Source organism: Delphinapterus leucas, chromosome 7 (genome assembly GCF_059928025.1).
Source record: "Delphinapterus leucas isolate spDelLeu-1000000601 "Yukka" chromosome 7, BTC_Dleu_Yukka2, whole genome shotgun sequence".
Classification (NCBI taxonomy): domain Eukaryota; kingdom Metazoa; phylum Chordata; class Mammalia; order Artiodactyla; family Monodontidae; genus Delphinapterus; species Delphinapterus leucas.
The window spans coordinates 97,437,948-97,459,609 of record NC_143135.1 but is presented as its reverse complement, the minus strand read 5'-3'; the positions used below and the strand labels follow the sequence as shown (position 1 = coordinate 97,459,609).

Genomic DNA, 21,662 nt, shown 5'->3' with positions numbered 1-21,662 from the left:
TTTTTAACCCACAGTGTGGGACGTGCGGGCTCCCACCCGAAAGCCTTCCTACATGGCTGCCGGGCGTCTCCCGCGGGGCCTGTCTGGCTGGGGGTGGGGTGGCGGCAGGTGTCACTCACTGTTTCCGTAGGGAGGGGGCTCCATGCAGCCACACAGCTCCCCTCCGTTTTCCAGCTCACAGGTTCGATTGGGACAGTCCGCCCCCAGACAGGGATCTTCAACCACTCCTGCTAAAAAGGAAAACAAACAGAAACACGACTTGATTTTCACACCAATGCACGGCAGCATGTGGTCACACTCTGGACTCGCCGCCCCAGTGGACCTGGTGTGGTCAGGTGGCGGATGCAAACCAACAGACAGGGCAGCCTTCCGGGAAGTCATGACGATAGCGAGTACTTGGGGCCTTGCTACGTGCTTCATGCTTTGGTGGCATTACCTCTTCCGACCCTTACAAGCTCTGCCAGCTAAGTATTGTAACTTGGCATCACAGCTGAAATGCACCCAAGGTCACACACAGGTGAAGGTAAGTGGGGAAGATGGAATGCACAGACACGTTTCACTGCCGGGACATCCCGAGACTGCTGCACTTCCTGCTCTGTACCACAATCGTATGCATTGCTATCGTTATATTTGTATAAAGAGTAGGGTCCAAGCCATTTACCTCTAGATTCCCAGCACCCAGCCACCTCATAGTAGATGCTCAACAAATACTTGTCAACAATGAAGATTTTAGGGCCAGTAAGGTCCCAGAGAGGTCCCTCAAACCAGGACTTCTTAGGCTTTTTTTTGATTCATGGTCCAGCTACCCCACAAACTTCTACTTAATTTTAGAAAAATAGACAAACTACCTACACACAACTCACCAGCATTGACTTAGAGTAATGGTACTGTTTTACCAAAAAGGGGAAAACTCTAAGTAAAACACAAATGTATGTGAAGTGTCATCACCAACAGATTATAAACAATATTTCGTAGCAGATGAGCCCATAGGCCACCTGTGAGCTCGTCAACATTTCAGTCTGAGAACTACTGATTGAGAGCATTTCTTTTAGACATTCACTTGTTTTTTTTGAGTTCTTTATTTTATTTTTGGTATGAGTTTGTTTTCTGATGATTTGACTCAGTATAACAAAAGCACATTTCACTTACATATTTCAGTTGTTATTTCTAATTGCGTTCCCTTGGAAAATTTTAATTTTTAAAGTTTTGTCAAATTGCCATGCAAAAAAAAAAAAAAAAAATCAAGTAGTCCTGAGAAGCTTAAAGTGAAACACAGCAGTCCCTCGCCTAGGCCCTCTCCACTTCCCTGTTATTTTTCTTGGTCATTTTAAAAGCCTTTTGGTGGTTTCTTCGGATGTTTAACTCTATGTTTATAAATGGTAAGCAAAAACTGTTTTCATTTAATTTTTACTTTTATCAGAATAATACTGGTAAAAAGTCAAATAATGCTGTATTGAAGAATGGCAATCCCATGTCCCCATCTTCTTATCTTCCAGTTCTAATGCTTCTGAGACAACTATTTTAAATCTTTTAATTCTTCTAGTTTTTACGTCCATATTTCGAAGTATCGCTATTTTTCTTGATTTTTCCGTATTAGATCTCTATCGACTTCCTTTTAGAGAAGATTAGGATTTAGTAGACACTCACTTCTTTATTTAAAGACTGCCTCCCTATCCAGGTGTAGTAATCCTCACCGTCGTGGCATATGATGGTAAGTGTTGAAGAAACACCAATGATTCAATCCCAGCACGGGCCAAGTTCTCTTCACGAGTTCAAAAGCAAAACAAAACCGCTGAGCTATCCCATAGCTGCAGATCCTTCTCCCGACCCTCTGCTAAGTAACTATTATACGTGGGAGGACGGGTATGGCGGAGCATCAGCCTGTCTTAATTCCTAGAAAGACGACTGAAGGAAAGCCATCAGCATCAGTTAAACGCACTTACTTTTTAAAGGCTTCCTTTTGTAAAGACGCTTTTGCTTGCCCAGTGGGTTCAGCACCTAACACCGGTGCTAAGCACACAACAGCCGCTCCATGAATGTGCTGGTTGATTAACACAATATGAACACCACCCAAGAGAATAAGGGAAAGAAAGTGTGGAGGTTACAGCTTCCAGGAAGGAAAGAACCTCACTTACAAACATGGTGGTCCACCTACCGCTTGGCAAATACGACATGCCCAATTCAGAGGGAAGTTTTAAGGTTAAAAGCAAAAATTCATACTTAAAAAAAAAAAATCCAGACAATTTTTAAAGTTCAAAACAGTTAACGTTTTTTAAAGTATTGTTTATTAACAGAACAGGGTAAAATATTGAAGTTATCAAACAAACTATTTCTGTTGCTTGCTAACAGAGACCGGTCATTTGCTTGTTAAGAGTTTCTGAAGTCACTAAATGCATATTTTAATGAACCACATTGTTTTCAGGTTCTGAATTAAGTGCATCCCTACTCTTGCTCAGGTTTGGTCTGCAGATTTACTGATGTGCACGCTCAGTCTTGGAGTGAACAGGGCCAGTTTTCATGGCAGTACCTGTATGCACATCGGGCTGGTGGTGCATGTCGAGGGACAGGCACACATCCTGTCGGCCGCAATGTCATACTGCATTCATGGGACAGATTGATCAGTATGTATATGCACACACATATATGGATGTGACAAATTTATGTGTGATTACGTACATATTTATTTGCTCCATGTATTTGATTAACATGGTAAGAAAATGAACAAAGAGAATAATGGATAACACAGATCAAAATAGTTTTCTTACTACAGAAAAAAAATGCAAGAATCTACAGATCTTTATTTCATTAGTCATATATGTGTAATCCCTTTATGAGTCCAACCATGGCTTCCTTGCAACCAGGCAGATACAGCCAGCTCAATTCCAACTCAACTTGCCACTTGCCATGTGCCTTCTCTTTCTGATCTGGGCTCTGACCCATGTTAAGGGAGCCATGTTAAGTAGAGCTGAGTTTGGGGCACTGAAATCAATCAGGAATCCTATACTCTGTCCAGCTATCTTAAAGTCACTAGCTACACTGGTGTTTCTCCAACCCAGAGACCCTCGCCTTCCCCAGCGGGTGTTCCAAATTCCATAACTGGTCAGGCAATTAGAGGGGAGTCAGGCTCCACTGAAAATGCGCCCCATGAAATCTGCTACAGCTCACACAGCTCTCCACCCTCCAACCCTGGAAGCAGATCTATGGGTCAAGATGCAGACCAGCCAGCCGGCCCTGGACACAGTGATGCCACTGGCAAAGCTGTGCTTTCAACTTAGAAAAGAGTCTGCAGAAATAAAATAATTCTCTTACAGCAATTCTCTTTCTCAATCCACTCGGTGCTGAGGATCCCGAAGGAGCGGCAAGACTCCCCATAGGCAGCCAGGGAGCCGCACAGCTGGTACTTCTTGTGGTTGTAGCAGCCGTCCAGGTAGCAGGACTCGTAGAAGGGAAGGGGGTCGAGCAGCCCATAGCAGGGCTGGAAGAAGCCCTTCATGTCCGTGAGCTTCAGGCAGTAGCCGTCGCCCTGCATCTTCTGGATGTGCACGTTGTCACACATGGCCGCGTACTGGGAGAACTGCAGCTCGTTGCAGCTGGGGGCGAGAGGTCTGGTCAGGGTAGGAAGCAAAACGAGGCATCCAAGATGGCCGATGAAAGGGCAGACCGTGGCAGTGCCCTTTTCAGCTAACCCAGAAGTTAGTGTGGGATGCTGATCCCAACACTAACAGACTGTGTGACCTTAGGAAAGTCACGGTAATTTCTATTGTTACGCCGCTGGGATAAGTGAGGGTAAAATAAAGTGATGGACTGGTAGCCAAAGTGTCAGACAAAAGGTAGATATTGATATAATAACCATGAACCTTCGATATAACTGATACAATAACTATTAACGGGTGTTCATATAATAACAACCACCACCAATAATAATAATCGTTACTATCACTATTAATAATCATAGCAACGACAGTTGGTAGAATTAAAGATTTGAAAGGAAGTCCAGAAACTTCTCAACCAGTTCCAGTTTAGCTATCAGAGACCGAAAGTAAAATCATCACAAGAAAATTGGTGTCAGGCTGAAATCGTTTATAAAGGAAGAAAAAAAGGAAGAAAGGAAGGGAAAGGAAGCTTAAACAGACTCCTAATTCCTCAGGAGGAACTGAAGCTTGCTCACCTTTGGAAGCCCCAGAATAGCTTAAGTGTGCAAAGTAGTCATTTTTCTAACTGTGGGCCCTAGAAGTGACATTTTAGAGAAAGCATCACATTAGGAATTCTGGAATCTAATCCTGGCTTTGCCACTTATAGGACCCCCTCAACGTAAATCATTCCACTCTAGCCTCTGTTTCACCTGGAAAAGAGACTGGACCAGATGGTGCCCAAGGTTCTTTCCAGCTCTGGGTCCCATAATGCACAGGATAGTTTAATTTATGGCACACTTTTCGGTTTACACCTGCAGAAGGGTCACAGAGGGTTTGGAGCTTCATTTTCACATCTGGGAATTTAGCTGATGTTTGGTGTATTAAAGCACAAGGGGACAGAACCATTGTACGAGCAAAGAAATGCCAGGAAGGAGAAGCATATCTATAGATCCTGAGAGGAATTAACATAATTCAGCAGCCCAGAAGGGCCCTAAATTAAACACCTTTGGAGTAACTTGTTTAGCTCATTCTATTTCAGCTGGCCAGAGAGGGGCCTGATAATACCCTCGCGGACTTCTGCTTTTAAAAAGGCTTTCTTGATTCCCACCAACTTGGACCTGCACAAAACCAAGCCTCTGGTAAGAGTCACAGACACACAGTCTCAGCACGGGGGAGCAAGGGATAGCCCTCATCTCCTGGGTTAAATCTTAATTCCACCCCCCAGCAGGGGTGCCCAGTTGCAGTCGGGCAGCTGGCCAAGGTTTCAGAATTCTAATCTTGGGAGCACTCTTCTGTTTAGCCGAGGGCTGGATGACACAACAATTTAGACTTTTATCATCTAAGCCTAGTTCCTCCCTCTGCTGTTCAAGAAACTGCTGTGCCTATTTGTATGATGAAAACTCCAAAGACCTTCAGCTTAGCTCTTTGTAGGAGTCCGGAAGGGTGATGCTGTACAAAGTCCCTTCCTCAGCAACACCTGTCATGGACGTGGGAGGACTGGGGCCCCTGAGTCTAGCGGCTGGAAGTTCTCACCTCTTCTGCATACCGTTGGTTTTCCAGCTCTGGGCCAGCACCACGCTGCTCACCACAGGCCTCCCCCGCAGGGTCACGTAATCATCAGTTAAGTCCCCGTTGAAGTTGCCGCAAAGGCCACACACTTTGTTCTGCAGCCTCTCACTGATGCTGATTTTTATTACGTTGAAACCATTGTAGTGTATCTGGATGTCAGGGCTGGTGTCGATCACCAGGAACCCCTCGCTGCTGTAGATTTTGGTTGCCAACCCGGTTATAAACGGAACATTCACTTGTGTGCCATTCACCTGTCAAAGGAGAAAGAAAAAGTATATGACCCTCAAGCAGGGGCTGGCAAACATTTACTGTAAAGGGCCAGAGTAAATATTTTAGACTTTGCGGCCCATATGATCTCTGCCAACTCTGTCCTCGTGGCAGGAAAGCTGCCAGAGACAACAGTAACTAAATGAGTGAGGCTGTGTTCCACTAAAGCTTTATTTACAAAAACAGGCAGCAAGGAGATTTGGCTGAATTTCATATTTTGCTGACCCCTGCCCTAGAATTTGAGTACTCCCTCATCTAAGTGTCCACAGTTCTCCCCAAAGAAGCAAAATATGGAGGCAGAGAGTTACAAAAAAAAAGATGATGGAAAAGTATAACTCACAACGAATGGCTGGATTTTTGTATAAAACTTTCTCTAGCATAAACCAATTACTGAAAACGAAATCCCAACCCTGTGCTAAGAGGGTCTAACACGGTTAAAATGAACCCGGGGGTCATTGCTATGTTAACTGTTTTCTTGTTTATAATGTTGAAACAGGAGGTACCCTCCCAGAGGTCCTATAGGTACAGTATTTTCTCCATTTGTCATTTTCTTGCTTTATAACAGTTTCTTTTTTCCTTAGCCCTTAGGACAGAACATAACATGCCTTTCCTGTACTTACAAAATAAATTCTTCTCCCCACCCCAGGTTATTAGTAACTTTCATTTCTTAAGAAAAGCAGAAGCCTTTAAAAAATATGATTCTTTACTATTTTAGTGGCTGGGGGTATTTTATTCAGCACAATGTCAGTTTTGCTGTCACGTGGTCCCTTTTCACTTTCTTGCCGCTGTATTCTGGACCAATGCAGTCGTGTCTATGTGGGCCAATTTGCAAAAGGAATTGGAGTGTCAAAAACAGTAGCAGCTTTCATTGACGTTAAAAACCAGTATTAAAATCCAGACTTTTCCTTTTAAGCCTGCAAAATACTGCCAGTCTTTCCCCTAAGGCTGGATACTAAGCTATTTGATGACTCTTCAAATAAAGATACTCCCAGTACACAATTATCTGAGCCGGTGGTAGAAAGCAGATACAGTAACACTCAATTCCAAAAATGCTCCTATGCGTGTGCTGGCTCTCTCCCTGGCCCTCCCTAGCTGGAACCGCAACCCGGGGTACGGGGTGCTGACTCCATGGTTCTGGTCTGTCTGCTGTGAACAGCCTGGTTTAGCTGAGAGGCTGGGGGTCACCACCACTAGTTCCGAGCAGATTATCTTCTTAAATGGAGGGATGGGAGGAATGCAAGTTGGAGAGGTGTATTAGTTATGGGGGTGGGTTGGAGATTCACATTTATTTACATACGGGTCTAAGATTCACAAGAAACCAGGCGGCAGGCCTAGGGAAGGGCCAACCTAAGAGAAAGCCACCATATCCTTCTTGTTTTCTTTCCCTTGGTGTGTCATCAGGGTGCGCTCTCATAGCGAGGGACGATCCCTCCCTGCCGTTTTTGTTTGTTTGTTTGTTTAACATCTTTATTGGAGTATAATTGCTCTACAATGGTTTGTTAGTTTCTGCTGTATAACAAAGTGAATCAGCTATACATATACATGTATCCCCATATCTCCTCCCTCTTGCATCTCCCTTCCGTTTTTATTTAGTAGCTGTGTTTATAGGCAAACGCTTGCCTTCTCTCAGTTTCTAGAAAGGATGGCATAGACGAAAGAGTGGGTCTTGGTACAGGTAGGCAGAGCTAAGAATAATTTTAAAGGCTCTTAAAAGCAAATGAGATGCTTTTTGGAAATTAATTCAGAGTAAAAGTTGACTTAGCTACCATTTTATCACCTGAGGCTCTATCAGTACCCACACCGGCCTTATAGCACCCACACCTGAGGCACCCACACCGACCTTATAGCCCTGAGACACTGTACATTTCCTTTGGAAATCGTTAGTCAAGGACTAAATGGGGCCCACGCTTACGCTTATAGAATCTTTGTATTTTCATTCTTTAAAATCTGGTCATCGGTGGATGGTACGTATGAAGCAACAGCCTGTTATCCTCAAACCTCACGGAAAACCACAGCAAACAACCCCCTAGACACGCCCACGTTCCAGAGTACGTTTCTTAAGAATCAAGGACAGGCTCGTCACCTTGACAGTGTGCCGGTCGTTGATGAGAATCTGCTCTTCGTTAATGTAGAAATAGACGGGCGAAATGATGGTGAGATTGGGGGACGACCACTTGTCGAAGTTGATGATGAGCTGGAAGGAGATGTCGGGGAGCTTCTGGCAGATGGTGGAGAGCACGAAGGCGCAGTTGGCTGGGAAGCGGAGGAAGGCGCCGTCGAAGGTGCGGAAGACGCCGCCGCCGGCCGCCAGGCAGTAGGAGGTCTTGGTGCTGAAGCAGCCGCGCACCCCGTTGCGCAGCGCGCACTCTTCGTCTGACTTGCACTGGCGCGGGTCGCACTGGATCAGGTTGCGCCGGAAACAGCGGCAGCGCCGCGTGCAGTCGCTGTTCCAGAACAGCTGCTTGGGCTGGAAGAGAGGCGCCGTTTGCATGCAACTCAGGCTGTGGTCAGAGTTGGGGCCCCCAGAGCCCAGTCCACCTGGACCCTTTCCAGGCGGGGCTGGCCTATCAGTAATGGGGCTGGAATTTGCAACAAGGAGCAGTAGGGAGGCTGGTTCAATTCAAACGTTACAGCCCCTGCATGTAACTCAGATGCCAAACAATGTGCAATTTAGTCTTTATCGGTTTCAGTCAAGAATTTGGGAATCTCTACGGCTGGATTGTAGAACTAATCACAGCCAACCAACCGGAATGGGCAGCTGCCAGAGGAACTAAGTGAAGAGGAAAAATATTTGGTAGGAAATTAATCTAACAAGTACCAGCTCCACTTCAAGGAAGAAATTTAAATTCACTCAATAATGATAAACCCCACCCTTCAATCTTAAATAGGCTAAAAGAAAGCGATAACCAACTCTTATGATGAACCATTTCAACATTCCACAATACTCACTGTTCCAAACGTTTTCCTTGTATCTAATCTGCTTCCAATTTACCTCTGTTGCAAATACTCCATTTCTATGTCCTGAAGTGAGAGACCTAGATAACAGTGAGGTTCCATGGAAGGAGAGCTTTGAGATCAGGCCACCTGGGGTTTGATCCCAGCCCTGCCACCCTACATGTGCCACCCTGAGGGGCACTACCAAGCTCCCAGAGTGTCAGTTTCCTCTCTCGAAACTGGAGATAATAGTAATGTCTTGCAAGGCAGTTGTGAAGATTAAATGAGACATGTGAAGCACACTTTCCGGCTGAGAGAAGGTACTCAATAAATAATAGCTGCTGTTGTTACCGGACAAGGACTGCTCACCCTCTTTCAGATAGTGAGGAACTGTATGAAGTTATATTAAATCCTACGACCCAGTGGATCATCAGTTGGTAGCAGCTATTATTTTTCACTCTCTGCAATCTGTAGACGTGACTCTGCTTGGGGGCCTCGTGCTCTTGATCTTGCACTTGTTCTAGACCAAGAATTCCAGGGAACTGTTGGAAATTGGTCGTGATTGTCCAAGTGGAGTGTGGTCCCAACGAGTGGACTACTTCATAGAGATGTGGCCACTCGGGGCATTAATTCAATTTTCTAAAACGGTGCTATCCAGAGGTGGTTTATTTATTTATTGTTTCTGCGGTACGCGGGCCTCTCACTGTCGTGGCCTCTCCCGTTGCGGAGCACAGGCTCCGGACGCGCAGGCTCAGCGGCCATGGCTCACGGGCCCAGCCGCTCCGCGGCATGTGGGATCTTCCCGGACTGGGGCACGAACCCGTGTCCCCTGCATCGGCAGGCGGACTCTCAACCACTGAGCCACCAGGGAAGCCCCAGAGGTGTTTGAATGGCACAAGATGGGCCTATGCTACTGTCTGGTCACCATTTTCCATTTTAACTATAGACTTATCAAAACCCTGGATATCAAATACAGATCTGACTCAGATCCAAGGGTAAGTAGATAGAGGGTGAGATCTTCCAGGAAGAGTTTTCTCAATCTGGTGCACTTCAAGATTCCAGTGCACTGCTGATTCTTTCATCCTCAAAATGAAGTAGTTTCTGGAACCAAGTCTTCCCTCCTTCCAGACCTGTAAAATATTGACTTTCTTTCTCTTGTCAGATTTGCAGAAAAATTGAGCGGATGGTCTGGCCTCTCTCTGATAAGAAGTCAGACATTACATGGGTGGAAAGAGCAAAATAACCTGAAGTATGTGGATATGATCAAGGGTAAAGAACTCATCCCACAGGAGAACTTGATCATGAAACTGGCATCACAGTAAAGAGACAGGCCCAGTGCTGCTTTCTCCACCTTAATTAGACCTGACAACATCAGCTGGGTGATTACCCTACATGCTAATGGCTAGATGTGTTCTCTTTTTATTTCCAAAGAAATCTGTTGAATAAACAAGCCTCCAAGCTTGTTTGAATTGTGGCAAGTAGATGTGGATTATCTGTTTTGTGAGTTTGCTACTTCCCAGATATATGTTGTTGTCAAAACCCACTGACTTTCTGATGAAAAGCGGATAATAATGTTTATAAGTGCTAATAGTTGCCGAGAGCTGTATCGTGCCTTCCTGAGAGCTCCAAGGGCTTTTACACGCATCATTTCATTAACACACCTGGATTTTTCATTTATAAAATGCTTCTTAAGAGAATGAACAAAAACAATAGCAGTTACCAATTATTGAACTACTAGGTGCCAGGTACTAAGGCACCTGGCATTGATTACTTATACAACGACCATACTGAGTTGGTATTATTAGTAATATTTTGTAGATAAGGCAACAGAAGCTCAGAGAAATGACACAGTTTGCTCAATGTCACATCAACAGCATTGGTTCAGCTAGGATCAAACCCGAATCTCATTCCATTATGTCACAGACACTCAGGATCTCTGTGGAGGGGTGCATGACACACTTGCTAGATGGAAACATTTCAGTAAATCTCTGGACAGGGGAGCAGAGATTATAATAGTGTTTTTCAGTTTTGAGCCTGGTTATCTCTTCTCCCAGATTGTGGGAAAACGGAATCTATTATTATTTTCTCCCACATGGTCTGCCTCTTCCTTTCAAATAATCAATATTTCTAAGAGCTTAACTTCAAAACTCACCTCTACCAAGAAGCCTTCTTTGATCAATTTTACTATTTTACTCTACTTTTCCCCATCTTTCTAATACAACATTTAAACAAATTTCCCACCGAAAATGAGACCAAAGGTAACGTCCATATTGATTTTCTTTTATCTCCTCTCAAAGTAAAGCCAACTTAGTTGTTCTTGAACAAGAACAATGCATCTTTACAGAAAGGAGGCATTATTTATTTTTTGCCTAGTTTATTTCCAGTTCAGACATTTCAATTAGATTTTTTTAATGCTGTGGCTCTTTTTCATCTTAAAATTGATTAGTTCTCTAGGGTATTATATTTCACTTGTTGATATGTTATTTTATAATTGTCCTCTTGTTCTTTAAAGTGCTTTTTTTTTTTTTTTTGCGGTACGCGGGCCTCACTGTTGTGGCCTCTCCTGCTGTGGAGCACAGGCTCCGGACGCGCAGGCTCAGTGGCCATGGCTCACGGGCCCAGCCGCTCCGCGGCACGTGGGATCTTCCCGGACTGGGGCACGAACCCGTGTCCCCTGCATCAGCAGGCGGACTCTCAACCACTGCGCCACCAGGGAAGCCCTAAAGTGCATCTTTTCCCCCTCTCCTGAATAGATTTTCAAGTTCCTTAAGGCAGGGAACATGCTTTATCATCCCCAACGATACCACTAGCACAGCGATCTGCAAATAGCAGCTATTCCATCGATGCTATTGTTAACTGTCTACTCGCCAGCGTAAGGTGTTGATATCCTTTAAACAGAGAATGGCCTGGAGGCAGAACCAAGGGCTAAATACCCTCTCCAGGAAAGATCTCTTCTAGCTTAGCATCACAGCACATAAAGAAAGATTACAGGGTAGAAAAGTAAATGATTTTGTGAGCTAATATGTTTTACTCAAAGAAGGGCATCTTCATCAGCTTTATGTGAAGCCCCCAAAGAGAGAGAAGCAGAGGGTAGGACACAACTCTCGGGGGACGGTACTAGAGTGACAAATGACACATGCAGAAATGGCAGCCCTCACTCTCTCTAATGGAGCTGCAATAAGCAGAAGAGGGAAAGCCCCATCTGCTAGCCTCAAGCTCTATCTTTTGCAGTTAAAAGTGTCCTTAGCTGAGACAGCTACAAATGTCAGATTCACCACCATCCTATCTCCAAACAGTAGCCACATCAGAAGCTTTCTAACTAAGATTTACAGGAGAAGAAATCAGAAGGGCCTAGAGAAAGGCGTGGAGGAGAGAGAAACACAAATGCTAGCGAGGAAGGGTGGGAGAGTGAGACCCAAACATGTTTCCCAATCCGGTACTCCGTGCGCAAGAGCCTCACCAGACCTGTCCTTGACCTCTCGGCCCCCCGCTCTGCCTCCCTGCGAATCCACACCACAATCTTTGTAATCAAGTGGGAAGATGGGTCCACCGTGGCCCGCCTCTTGGAGCGGGAGAGAAATCTGCTGCCCAGCAAGGAGGACCCGGCGGGCGGGGCACCCCTACCTCGTAGTACTTGCCGTCAGAGTAGCAGCCGCAGCTGTGGGGCAGGATGCAGCTCTTGCCATTGAGGACGTAGCCGGCGTCGCACTGGCAGCCCTCCACGCAGTAGTGGTTGCAGTCGCTCTTCAGGCGGATCGCGGCGCAGCGGGGCTGGCACACGCTCACGCAGCTCTCGTAGTGGCTGTTGGGAGGGCAGGTGACGGCTGGAACGGGAGACGAGAGTCAAGATCGACAGTCACCAGGACGGTCAACGCTTTCCTCTGGCCCATCGCTCACCCACTTGCGGAGACGGAGGCCCGGCGGGGAGGAAGCTTTGCCACCTTCCCTCTTTCCTACTCTCTCTGCTTATGGAAAGCCTCTATCTGACTTATCCCTGTGGAAGTAATGGACCAAAGAGCAGATGGAGGTGACAAGACTCCTCACACCATCTTTGTCCTGTCCTCAGCCTTGTTTCCTGAGGTCCTCTAGAACCTGTTGCCTTAAACCCATCTCCCAACATGCATCTTGACTCCAGTGAGTCACTGGATGGCCCCCCGGGGGTGCCCCATATTCACTCCTGCCTTTAGGTCCCCAGGTGTGTTGATCTCCCTTCCCCAACCCCTGCTTCATCCTCCCAGCCTATCTGAATCCTGCATTCTTCAAGCCCCAGGTGGAGTCCCAACTTATCTGCAGAACTCCTTACTCTTATACCAATACCAACTCAGAACTTCCAGGACCTTTTTCTAAGACAGTAGTTTATAAACGGTAGGCCCCTGAGCCTCTTGATTTCTGAGAAGGCAAACGTGCACTGTGTGTGTGCCTGTGTATACAGACCGACCCATGTCAGCTATGTTCTGTGGTTTTCAAATGCATGTAGATGCTTTTCTGGAAGGCAGTTGGGGTCCTGGTGAAGAGCGTGGGCTCTGGAGCCAAGCTGTAAGAGACTGGAGCCATTACTTAATCTCTCTGGGCCTCAGTTCCTTATCTGTACAACACAGATACCCACAGCACCACTTCATGGCTCATTGGGAGGGAATGAGTGAGTCTGTGTACTTACAACAGTGCCAAGCAACTAAGTGTTCAGTAAGTGTTAGCCAATCATTAAAGATAGGTTTGCTTAAAAGTTTTACGGAAACTAATAATGCCATTTGCAGTGACATGGATGGACCTAGAGATTGTCATACTGAGTGAAGTAAGTCAGACAGAGAAAGACAAATATCATATGGTATCGCTTATACGTGGAATCTAAAAAAATGGTACAAACGAACTTATTGTCAATTCCACTCCTGGGTATATACTCAAAAGATTTGAGAGAAGTATTTCAAAGAGATATTTATACACGTTGTCATAGCAGCATTATTCACAATAGCTAAACCATGGAAGCAATCCAAGTGTCCATCAATGGATGAATGGATGAGCAAAATGTCTATATACAGTGGAATTATTCAGCCTTAAAAAGGAAGGAAAGTCTGCAGTATACTACAAGGATGAACCTTGAGGACGTTATGCTAAGTGAAATAAAGCACCCACAAAAAGACAAATACTGGGGGACTTCCCTGGTGTCTCAGTGGTTAAGAATCCGCCTGCCAGTGCAGGGGACATGCGTTCGAGCCCTGGTCTGGGAAGATCCCACATGCCGCGGAGCAACTAAGCCCATGCACCACAACTACTGAGCCCGCGTGCCTACAGCCTGTGCTCCGCAACAAAAAGAAGCCACCGCAACAGGAAGCCCACTCACGGCAACAAAGACTAGCCCCCGCTCGCCGCAACTAGAGAAAGCCCACGCACAGCAATGGAGACCCAATGCAGCCAAAAATAAATTAAAAAAAAAAAAAGACAAATACTGTATGATTCCACTTCTCCAAGGTATCTAAAGTAGTTAAGTTCACAAAGGCAGAAAGTAGAACATTGGTTGCCAGGGGCTGGGGTGGTGTGGGGTGGTGTGGGGTGCGGAGAATTATTGGAATGTTATGGAATGGAGAGTTATTATTTAGTGGGTACAGAGTTTCAGTTTTGCAAGATGAAAAGAGTTCTGGAGATGGATGGTGGTGATGGTTGCACAGCAATATGAATGTATTTAATGCCACTGAACTGTACACTTAGAAATGGTTAAGATAGTAAATTTTATGTCTGTATTACCACAATAAAACAATTTTAATGCCATATCTGCTATGTCCTTATTTCATGTGCATTCTTTGTGAGGTTGACTGTCTTTTCATTTGTTTGTAATCCATTTGTATGTCTTTCCTGCGAACTGCCTTTTCACATCCTTTGCACATTTTGTGTTGCAACATTTGTGTTGGTTGAATTTTTTTCTTATTGAATTGTAAAAGCTCTTTATAAATTAAAAATAGACTTTTGTCTGTCATGTGTTAAAAATATTTATCATTTGTCTTTTGACTTTGCTTCTTCTTTTTTTTTTTTTTTTGGTATGTTTGTGGCTTTGATGTTTTTGCCACGTAGAAATTTAAAAATTTAAAGTAATCAAATTTATCAGGTTTTCCCTTATGGCTTTGGTCATTTTGCTTAGAAAGTCCCTCTCTACTGCAAGATTACCAAAAAGACTCCTTTGTTTTTCTTCTAGTAGTTTTATAACTTAAATTTCTATGTTTAATCTTGGTTCTGTCTGGACTTTATTTTTTTTTCATTCTCTTTTCTTTTTAATTTAATTAATTAATTTTTATACAGCAGGTTCTTATCAGTTATCTATTTTATACATATCAGTGCATACATGTCAATCCCAATCTCCCAATTCATCCCACCACTACACCCCCAGACTTTATTTTTGATTGAGGAAATGAAGGAAGTGTTTAAATAGTTTTCTGCCTGCTAGTTTGTCCCTTGTTGAATAGTACATTTCCCCCCAGTGATCTGAAATGCCAGCTTTACTATATACTTTTCTCTTTAGTGTTTGAGCCTGTTTCTGGACTTTCTCATCGGTCCACTGGTTGGTCTTTCTGGGAATGTGCCAGTATTGACTTGTTTTAATTACTGAAACTCTACAATACATTTTAATATCTGGGAAGATATACTATCGATTTAGAGATGTCCACTGTTGTTTCAAGTATGCTGGTCCTATTTCTCCAACTAGACAATAAACTCATTATTTTACACTTCTGGTTCTTCCAGGGCCCTCAGAATAGTGCTGAGAACATGACAGGTGGTTAATAAATATTTGATTCTTGAAAACAAACTTCCAAATTCCTAATTCTGATTTTCTCCACCCAAATGAAGTACTAAGAGCTGAGAGTGGTGACGTCTCTACACCTGGATTTCTATCACGGTCACGAACGTGTCTCTTGCTGTGGCCAGTGGACTGATGTAGCCTTTGTGCCCAAGGTGGGTAGGATGTGTGGGTCCCTCTGAGGAGCAATGCAGCAGTGCAATAGAATTGACCTTGTTTGAGCCCTGGCTTTGCAACTAACTAGCAGTGTCACCTTGGGCAGGTTACTTACTCTCACTAAACCTCTGCTTCCTCATCTGTAAAATGGGGATAATAAGTAGTAAAGATAAAATGAAGTGTGATTTTGCAAAGCTTCTGGTACAGTGCCTGGTACTTCAATGAAAGCTTCTGTTATTAATAGTAGGAGCAGTTGTAGTAATAGTAATAGGAATTTTTAAAAGTTGTTCCACTAGAATTTATTGAGTTTGCAGAGAAATATATAAGAAACCCCCTAATTACCAGACTTTGGACCCAGGACTCTGAAGTAGCCAAAGCTGCCTCTGATAAAAGAGAAAATGATAATGATACTCAAACTTGGCTGACCACGTACCAGATGTCAGGCACCAGGTGGCCTGGTTTATGAGACATCATCACAGTTAATTCTCACGATGGCCCACTGAGGTTGGTACATGCCTTCACAGACCTGATCCTACAGAGCTGTACACCCTCTGCAGTACCTGCGGGCTCCCCAGCTCCTCAGGGCCTCCTGGCCTGACCAGGGTAAGAGAAGCAGTACTGCACAGGGGGAGAGCACTGTCTCTGGAGGCACTTTCCAACTTACCCGAGCCACTTGCCTTGGGAAAGTCACTGAATCACTCCGAGCTTCAGTTTCTCCCTCTAGAAAATGGGACTATTAATGGTGCCTACTTTACAGGGTTGCTGTAAAGTTACAGGAGTCAATGAGTGAGGACTCATATCGCACTCAGAATAGTGCCTGGCACGCGGGCGGAGCTAAATACCTGCTGTGCATTTGCTATTTGCTTCTCTTACCGTACCCTCACCATCCAGTGCTCTACTTTAAGTCCCCCATTAAGGGATTGAAAGAATGACAAATTCAGCTGAAAGAATTTTAAGGATGGGTTAGTAATTAAGACAATCGGCCTCCCTTTCCCGCCCCCTCCCCCCACCCCAAGTCTGTTTGTTCAACTTGGGTGAAGGAGTTTTCCAATGCATTTGCAAAGAAGGTAATTGAGTAATAAATTATCCCATTGATAGGAACAGCCAATATCACTGAAAAACAACAGCATTCTACCTTGTTACCAATAAAGCGTACATTTAACGGGCAGTTCTGGTTTAATCCTTTTTCTCCTGAAAACACCATTCTCATATCTCAACATGTGAGTGTTGAAATGGATTAATTCTTAGTAGAAGCGGGGGGTGGGCAGAGGGATGCTGTTCTGCCCTTGCTTCTCAGAGATTAACGTCATGTCAGATATGGTTACAAACAACTGTATTCAAGGCAGCCTGTGTTCACTGATCTCTCAGATTGAATTGGCTGAGTTAGGACTCCATCTCCCACGGCTTTTCTCTGTTCTGAAATTCAAAATGGAAAACTAAGCTGTCTCCAACTGTGTCCGCCCCCCCAATCTCCACCCACACGCCGTCTTTAAAGTATAATTTCTTTCTCTTATTTTAGCTTTTCTTTTTGCCAGTCACCACCACCACCTCTTCAGGAGCTCTCTTTTGGATCTTGGCCCCTGTCCTGAAATGCCAAGGTGGGGGAAGGTCTATCCCTCTCGTGGTAAGGACGCTTGGCCTGGGCCTTGCTGGCAGGCAGCTATCTAGGCCCGGATGGGGCCCGTGGCCAAGGGTGAGGCAGGACAGACTCTGCTCTGAGTGCCTTGGATGGAACTCCCTGTGACGGTGTATAGAGTAGGCAACCGATGTCTGGACAGAACTTTGAGGAGGGGAGAGGAAAAGTTGCTGGTGGAGGGGACAGACGGACAAGAAAAATAGTTTTCATATGCATTATGAAGGGTATCCGTTTCCCAAACTGTTTCCCCATCCTGCACCAGTTTCAGCCCCGTGAGTCCAAGCTGCATAGAAGTAGGGGACCTTCCTCCTCAAAGGTAAGGTCATAAGGGCTTACGAACTTGCTTCCTTTTCTTTCCTGTGAGTGACAAAAATTGATATCCATAAATTAAGGTGAGACTTCCTGGAATTAGCCTCCTCTAAAAACAGTTCTTCCCTACGGTCTCCCTGCCCATTGCAGCTGGAAGCAATGGATGTGGGCATACACTACCCCTCGCTCCCCATCCCAGCCACGCCACACAGCAGTGCAGTCGCCATGGCATGGCCACAGGAAAAGAGGGAACGCCCTGTAGCAGGTCTCAAGAGGCAGCAGGCAGTGTCTCCTTCCTCAAACTGTCTCCCCGTCCTGCACCATCTTTAGGCCCCTGTGTGTACAGCCTGGTGTGCTGATTTAGAGGAAGGCAAGCTCTCTCGCCCCACTGAGCTCACCCCAGTGAATCCAGAGTAGCTCTAGAGATTTATCCAGACCCTGACGTTTTTATAGGCATATTTATTTTTCTAAAGTCACCAGAGGCCAATTAGTCTGGACAGTCACTCCTACTGGCATCGCTCCCCCCAGCCCCTCACCCAGGGACTGAGCACGGCTGAAATGGCATCTTTCCCCCCGCCCCCACTTCCTCCCACCCTGTCCTCCCAATCTACATGAATCCAGTTATGTGGGATGTACATGAACTGTGTGAGCATTAAACGACAACACTGTTTCTGGTTTTTTATCCAAATCTCCCTTTGCCAGGATGAAAAGGGAGCTTACTCTCCGGGACCCCTGCTGGATCATTTATTTAGAGCTCTTTGCATTCAGCATCCATGTGTAGCCTTTTTCACACAGTTAGGCCTAAAAGAAATTTGCTATAGCTAATGAGATTGAGATGGGAAAATAGACCAAGGCAGATTGGCCGAAGACCAATACTGGTTTCTCTTCCCCATCTTTTCCTATTGTGATGTGCTAAATGCAGACAAATTATTCCACTGTGAAGTGTATGAGTTGAGGGCAGGAGCTTTGGGGCTGGAAGGTCAAACCCTGACTCTGCCACTGAGATAGTAGGACCTTAGGCAAATTACTTAACTCCTCTGAGTCTCAGCTTCTCCCTAATTGGGTTATGGAGGAACAAATGTTGACAAAGTGTGTAGCACTGGGCTTGGCTCAAAGCGAGCCACGAATGTTAACGATACCACTTAACATGCATGGAGTGTGCTAGGCTTTCAGTTACCCAGTTTGATCCTCCTGACGTTTCTGTAGCATAAAGAGTGTAGGCAGAGCATTATCAGGGGGAAACTAAGGACCAGAGAGGAAAAGTGAAATGCTTCAAAGTCACACCGATCCTTAAGGACAGAGCAAGGCTAGAATCCAGGAGCTCTAGTTCTTTTTCTTGTTTTTCATTGACATGTAGTTGATGTGCAATATTAATGTTAATTTTAGGTGTATCTAATTCTTTTTCCAATGCTTTTAACATTCTGCTATATTTCATCAACGCAGAGACGGATATATGACATATATGAATCAAATAGAAAAACACACTAAGAGAAAGTGTATAAATTATCAGTACACTTAATGATGGGTCCATGAGGTTCTAGAACAAACTAAGCAATCTACTAACTCACTCTTCCCTCGATTCGTCCTTTGTTAGAATCTTATTGTGCCCTTGCTGAGCCCAAATGCCATGTGTGCTGCTCTGTGCTTTATGTATGTGATCTTATTTCGTCCTCAGAGGAATACAGGGAATAAGCGGTATTAACCCCACTTTATAGATAAGAAAACGGAGGCTCCAGGCGGTTCAATCTCTTGTTTCAGGTAACAAACTCAATTCCAAAGTGCATTTCCTGAAATTGCCCCACTCAGTTTGCTCTGACTTGTACTGGATGACCGGCCTGCCCACACCAATCAAGATGGAAGGAGAGACAACGGGAAGGACTCACAGCAGGACGTGTAGTTCCTCCAGCCGGTCACTGCGATCCCCTGCGTCTGGCACGTGCTGGCGTAGTTCTGCAGCCAGCTGCAGGCGGTCTGCACGGCGCCGCCATCGATGCAAGAGTCAAACAGGCAGTTCTTGTAGAAGAAAGCGGGGTTGACCTTGCTGTGACACTTGGTGAAGCCTGAGTTCTGGTTGGGGATCAGGCTGCAGAGCTGCTGCACTTTGGAGAAACCTTCCACTTTGGCACAGGAAGGGCAGCGGTCGCCACAGCCAACCTGGCAGAAGGTGTCCCTCTTCACCCAGCTCTGTCCAAACTCATTGACGCTGGAGGCCAGCAGACCCATGGGCATCTCCAGGTCGTCTTCGGGGTTGCCGTTATAGCGGCCACACAGGCCGTAGGTGATGTTCTGCATGCCCCGAGGGACCGTGATGGACAGGAAGGTCTTCCAATCATACACAACCTTCAGGCCAAAGTCAGTTTCCACCACCACATGGAAGCCAAAGGAAAAGATGTTTATCTTCCCTTGTCCCAACTTCAGGGGCAGATAGAGCCGTTCATTGTTGACCTGCAAGAGCAAGAGGGTGGGCACAGACAATACAGGTGGCCCAGGCAGCCCCGCCCCGCTCTTCTAATGATTAGCCTCTGAGAGGCAGCCCCACGGGGGTTTGGAGCAGGTTGAATGAAATCTTTGCATTTAGTGTTGTTTCTCTCCCTCAACTATTATTATTAGGATTTGAACAGACTTAAATGACTATCCTTTGTACATGAATATACCTATTTATTTCAGTGCCTTCTGTTTATAGCATTATTCCCTCCAGGAGTTCAAACTGTTTTCTCCAAGGTAATGAGAGGGTAATAAGAATTCAGTTAAAGTTTAGACTAAAATACCCAAACCTAAAACTCTTGTGTTTCTATTTCCAGCTTTACTGTGGATTTCTCTTAGACAAGCCCCAATTTATTAATTCCTCTAGGATTTTCTTTTTCCTGAGGAATGACTTGATTTTGCTGGTGCCTCTGCCTAGGATGCCGTTCTTTACCTGCCAATATCCTTCTCATCCCCCAGACCCTGCTCAAATGTCGGCTCTTCTATAAGGCAGGATTTTCGGAGCTGGTGGTCAGGAAGAATCACTCCCTCGTCTGGGCAACCAGAACATGTTACTTATACTTCTCTCATGTTCTCCTGCACCTCTGGCCAAGATCAAGCACGTGTACCCTGCTACTGAAGCACACATCGCATCTGTCTTATATTACAGCTGGTTGTCTACACCTCTGTCTCCACTACACGGTTAGGAGCAATCTGAGGGCAGGGACCACACTTTATTGATCTATACAGCCACCTTCCCCTCACCCCCTGCTGGGCGCCCAGCACAATGGAGAGGGCACTGGATGCATGTTTCCTCCCGCAGATTTTAAATTCAGAAAACAAGGAAATCCCTTAAGTCAAACTCCGGAACTGCACGGCCCTTGAACCATTTTGATGCAGGTGAGCCAAATCCTGCAGCCCTTGGCTGGGTGAGTGCTTGATGGAAAACAGACTGTTGTGAGGGCTAAGAGGAGAGCTGGGCTTCCTCCTGAAAGAAGAAGGTGGCTGCCCACAGGGTGGTGGTCGTAGATTGCTCCCTGCCAGGAAAGAACCCCCCTCCTGACCTCCTTAATCTCTCTCCCATCTGACACCCCTGCCCCCAGCCCCACTGCTACCACCTTAGTTCAGACTCGCATCACCCTCCACCTTGACTCTTGAATATGCCCCCGACTGGTCTCCCTACCCCGGTACTGCCCCCCTCCTCCAGCCACTCACCACTGCCTCTCCAATATTTTTTAATGCAATTGTAAGCAATTAATTAATACTTAAAACCCCCTGCATAGCTTGAATAAAATGTGGGGTATGCTTAGCACATGGTACAGGGCTCTCCAGGAGCTGGCCCCTGCCTCTCGCGCCCAACCCACTCACTTCCTCCACCCCAGCCATACCCAGCACTTTGCTGCTCCCCAGATGGACCGAGCTGCCCCATTCCACGTGCCATTTCCTTTGCTGCGAGTGTGGTGGTGCCTTCTGTGTCCATCCTTAGCAGTTGTGATTGTGAGTTAACGATAACTCGCAGCTGGCCTTGGCCAAAAGGGGGGCCCTTGGCCCAGGAGGTTATGACACCCCCATCCAGCCCCACCCCCACCCTAAGGGCAGCCCTCGGCCAATGACTGACCAACACGGGGGACCAACTCTGTGTGCAGGTCATGCACCAGAGCTCCCGGTGGCCCAGGCTGATGGCCAACTTAGACCACATCCACGCTGAGCTCTCTGCCCTTGGTTCTTCCCTCACTTTCAGGAATCCCCACCTCAGACTCTGCCTCTAGGGAACCAACCTAAGACAGCAATGGTGTCCTTCCCCCATCCTCTCTTTTTCTGGGGCAATTTTCACCCTTCAAATTTCAACTCAGCGATCTCCTTGCCTATGAATATTGGTCCAGGCAGAATTCACTCATTCATCCAGGAGCCA

General features: G+C 45.8%; 1 protein-coding gene across 17 annotated transcripts in view; it reads right to left on the bottom strand.

Moving 5' to 3' along the window:
* TECTA (tectorin alpha) overlaps window positions 1-21,662 on the bottom strand; it is an 80,866-nt gene that overhangs the window by 12,072 nt on the left and 47,132 nt on the right. For 14 of the 17 annotated variants that reach the window (XM_089915717.1, XM_089915712.1, XM_089915713.1 and 11 more), the window contains 6 exons: window positions 19,171-19,732; window positions 12,027-12,226; window positions 7,552-7,935; window positions 5,166-5,452; window positions 3,310-3,590; window positions 120-230 (listed from right to left, as the gene is read on the bottom strand). In XM_089915717.1, the coding sequence (XP_089771843.1) occupies window positions 120-230; window positions 3,310-3,590; window positions 5,166-5,452; window positions 7,552-7,935; window positions 12,027-12,226; window positions 19,171-19,732 (1,825 nt within the window). Of the gene's footprint in view, window positions 1-114; window positions 231-3,309; window positions 3,591-5,165; window positions 5,453-7,551; window positions 7,936-12,026; window positions 12,227-19,170; window positions 19,733-21,662 lie in introns of those variants that run through there. The other 3 variants (XM_089915724.1, XM_089915720.1, XM_089915723.1) reach the window with 3 other exon arrangements.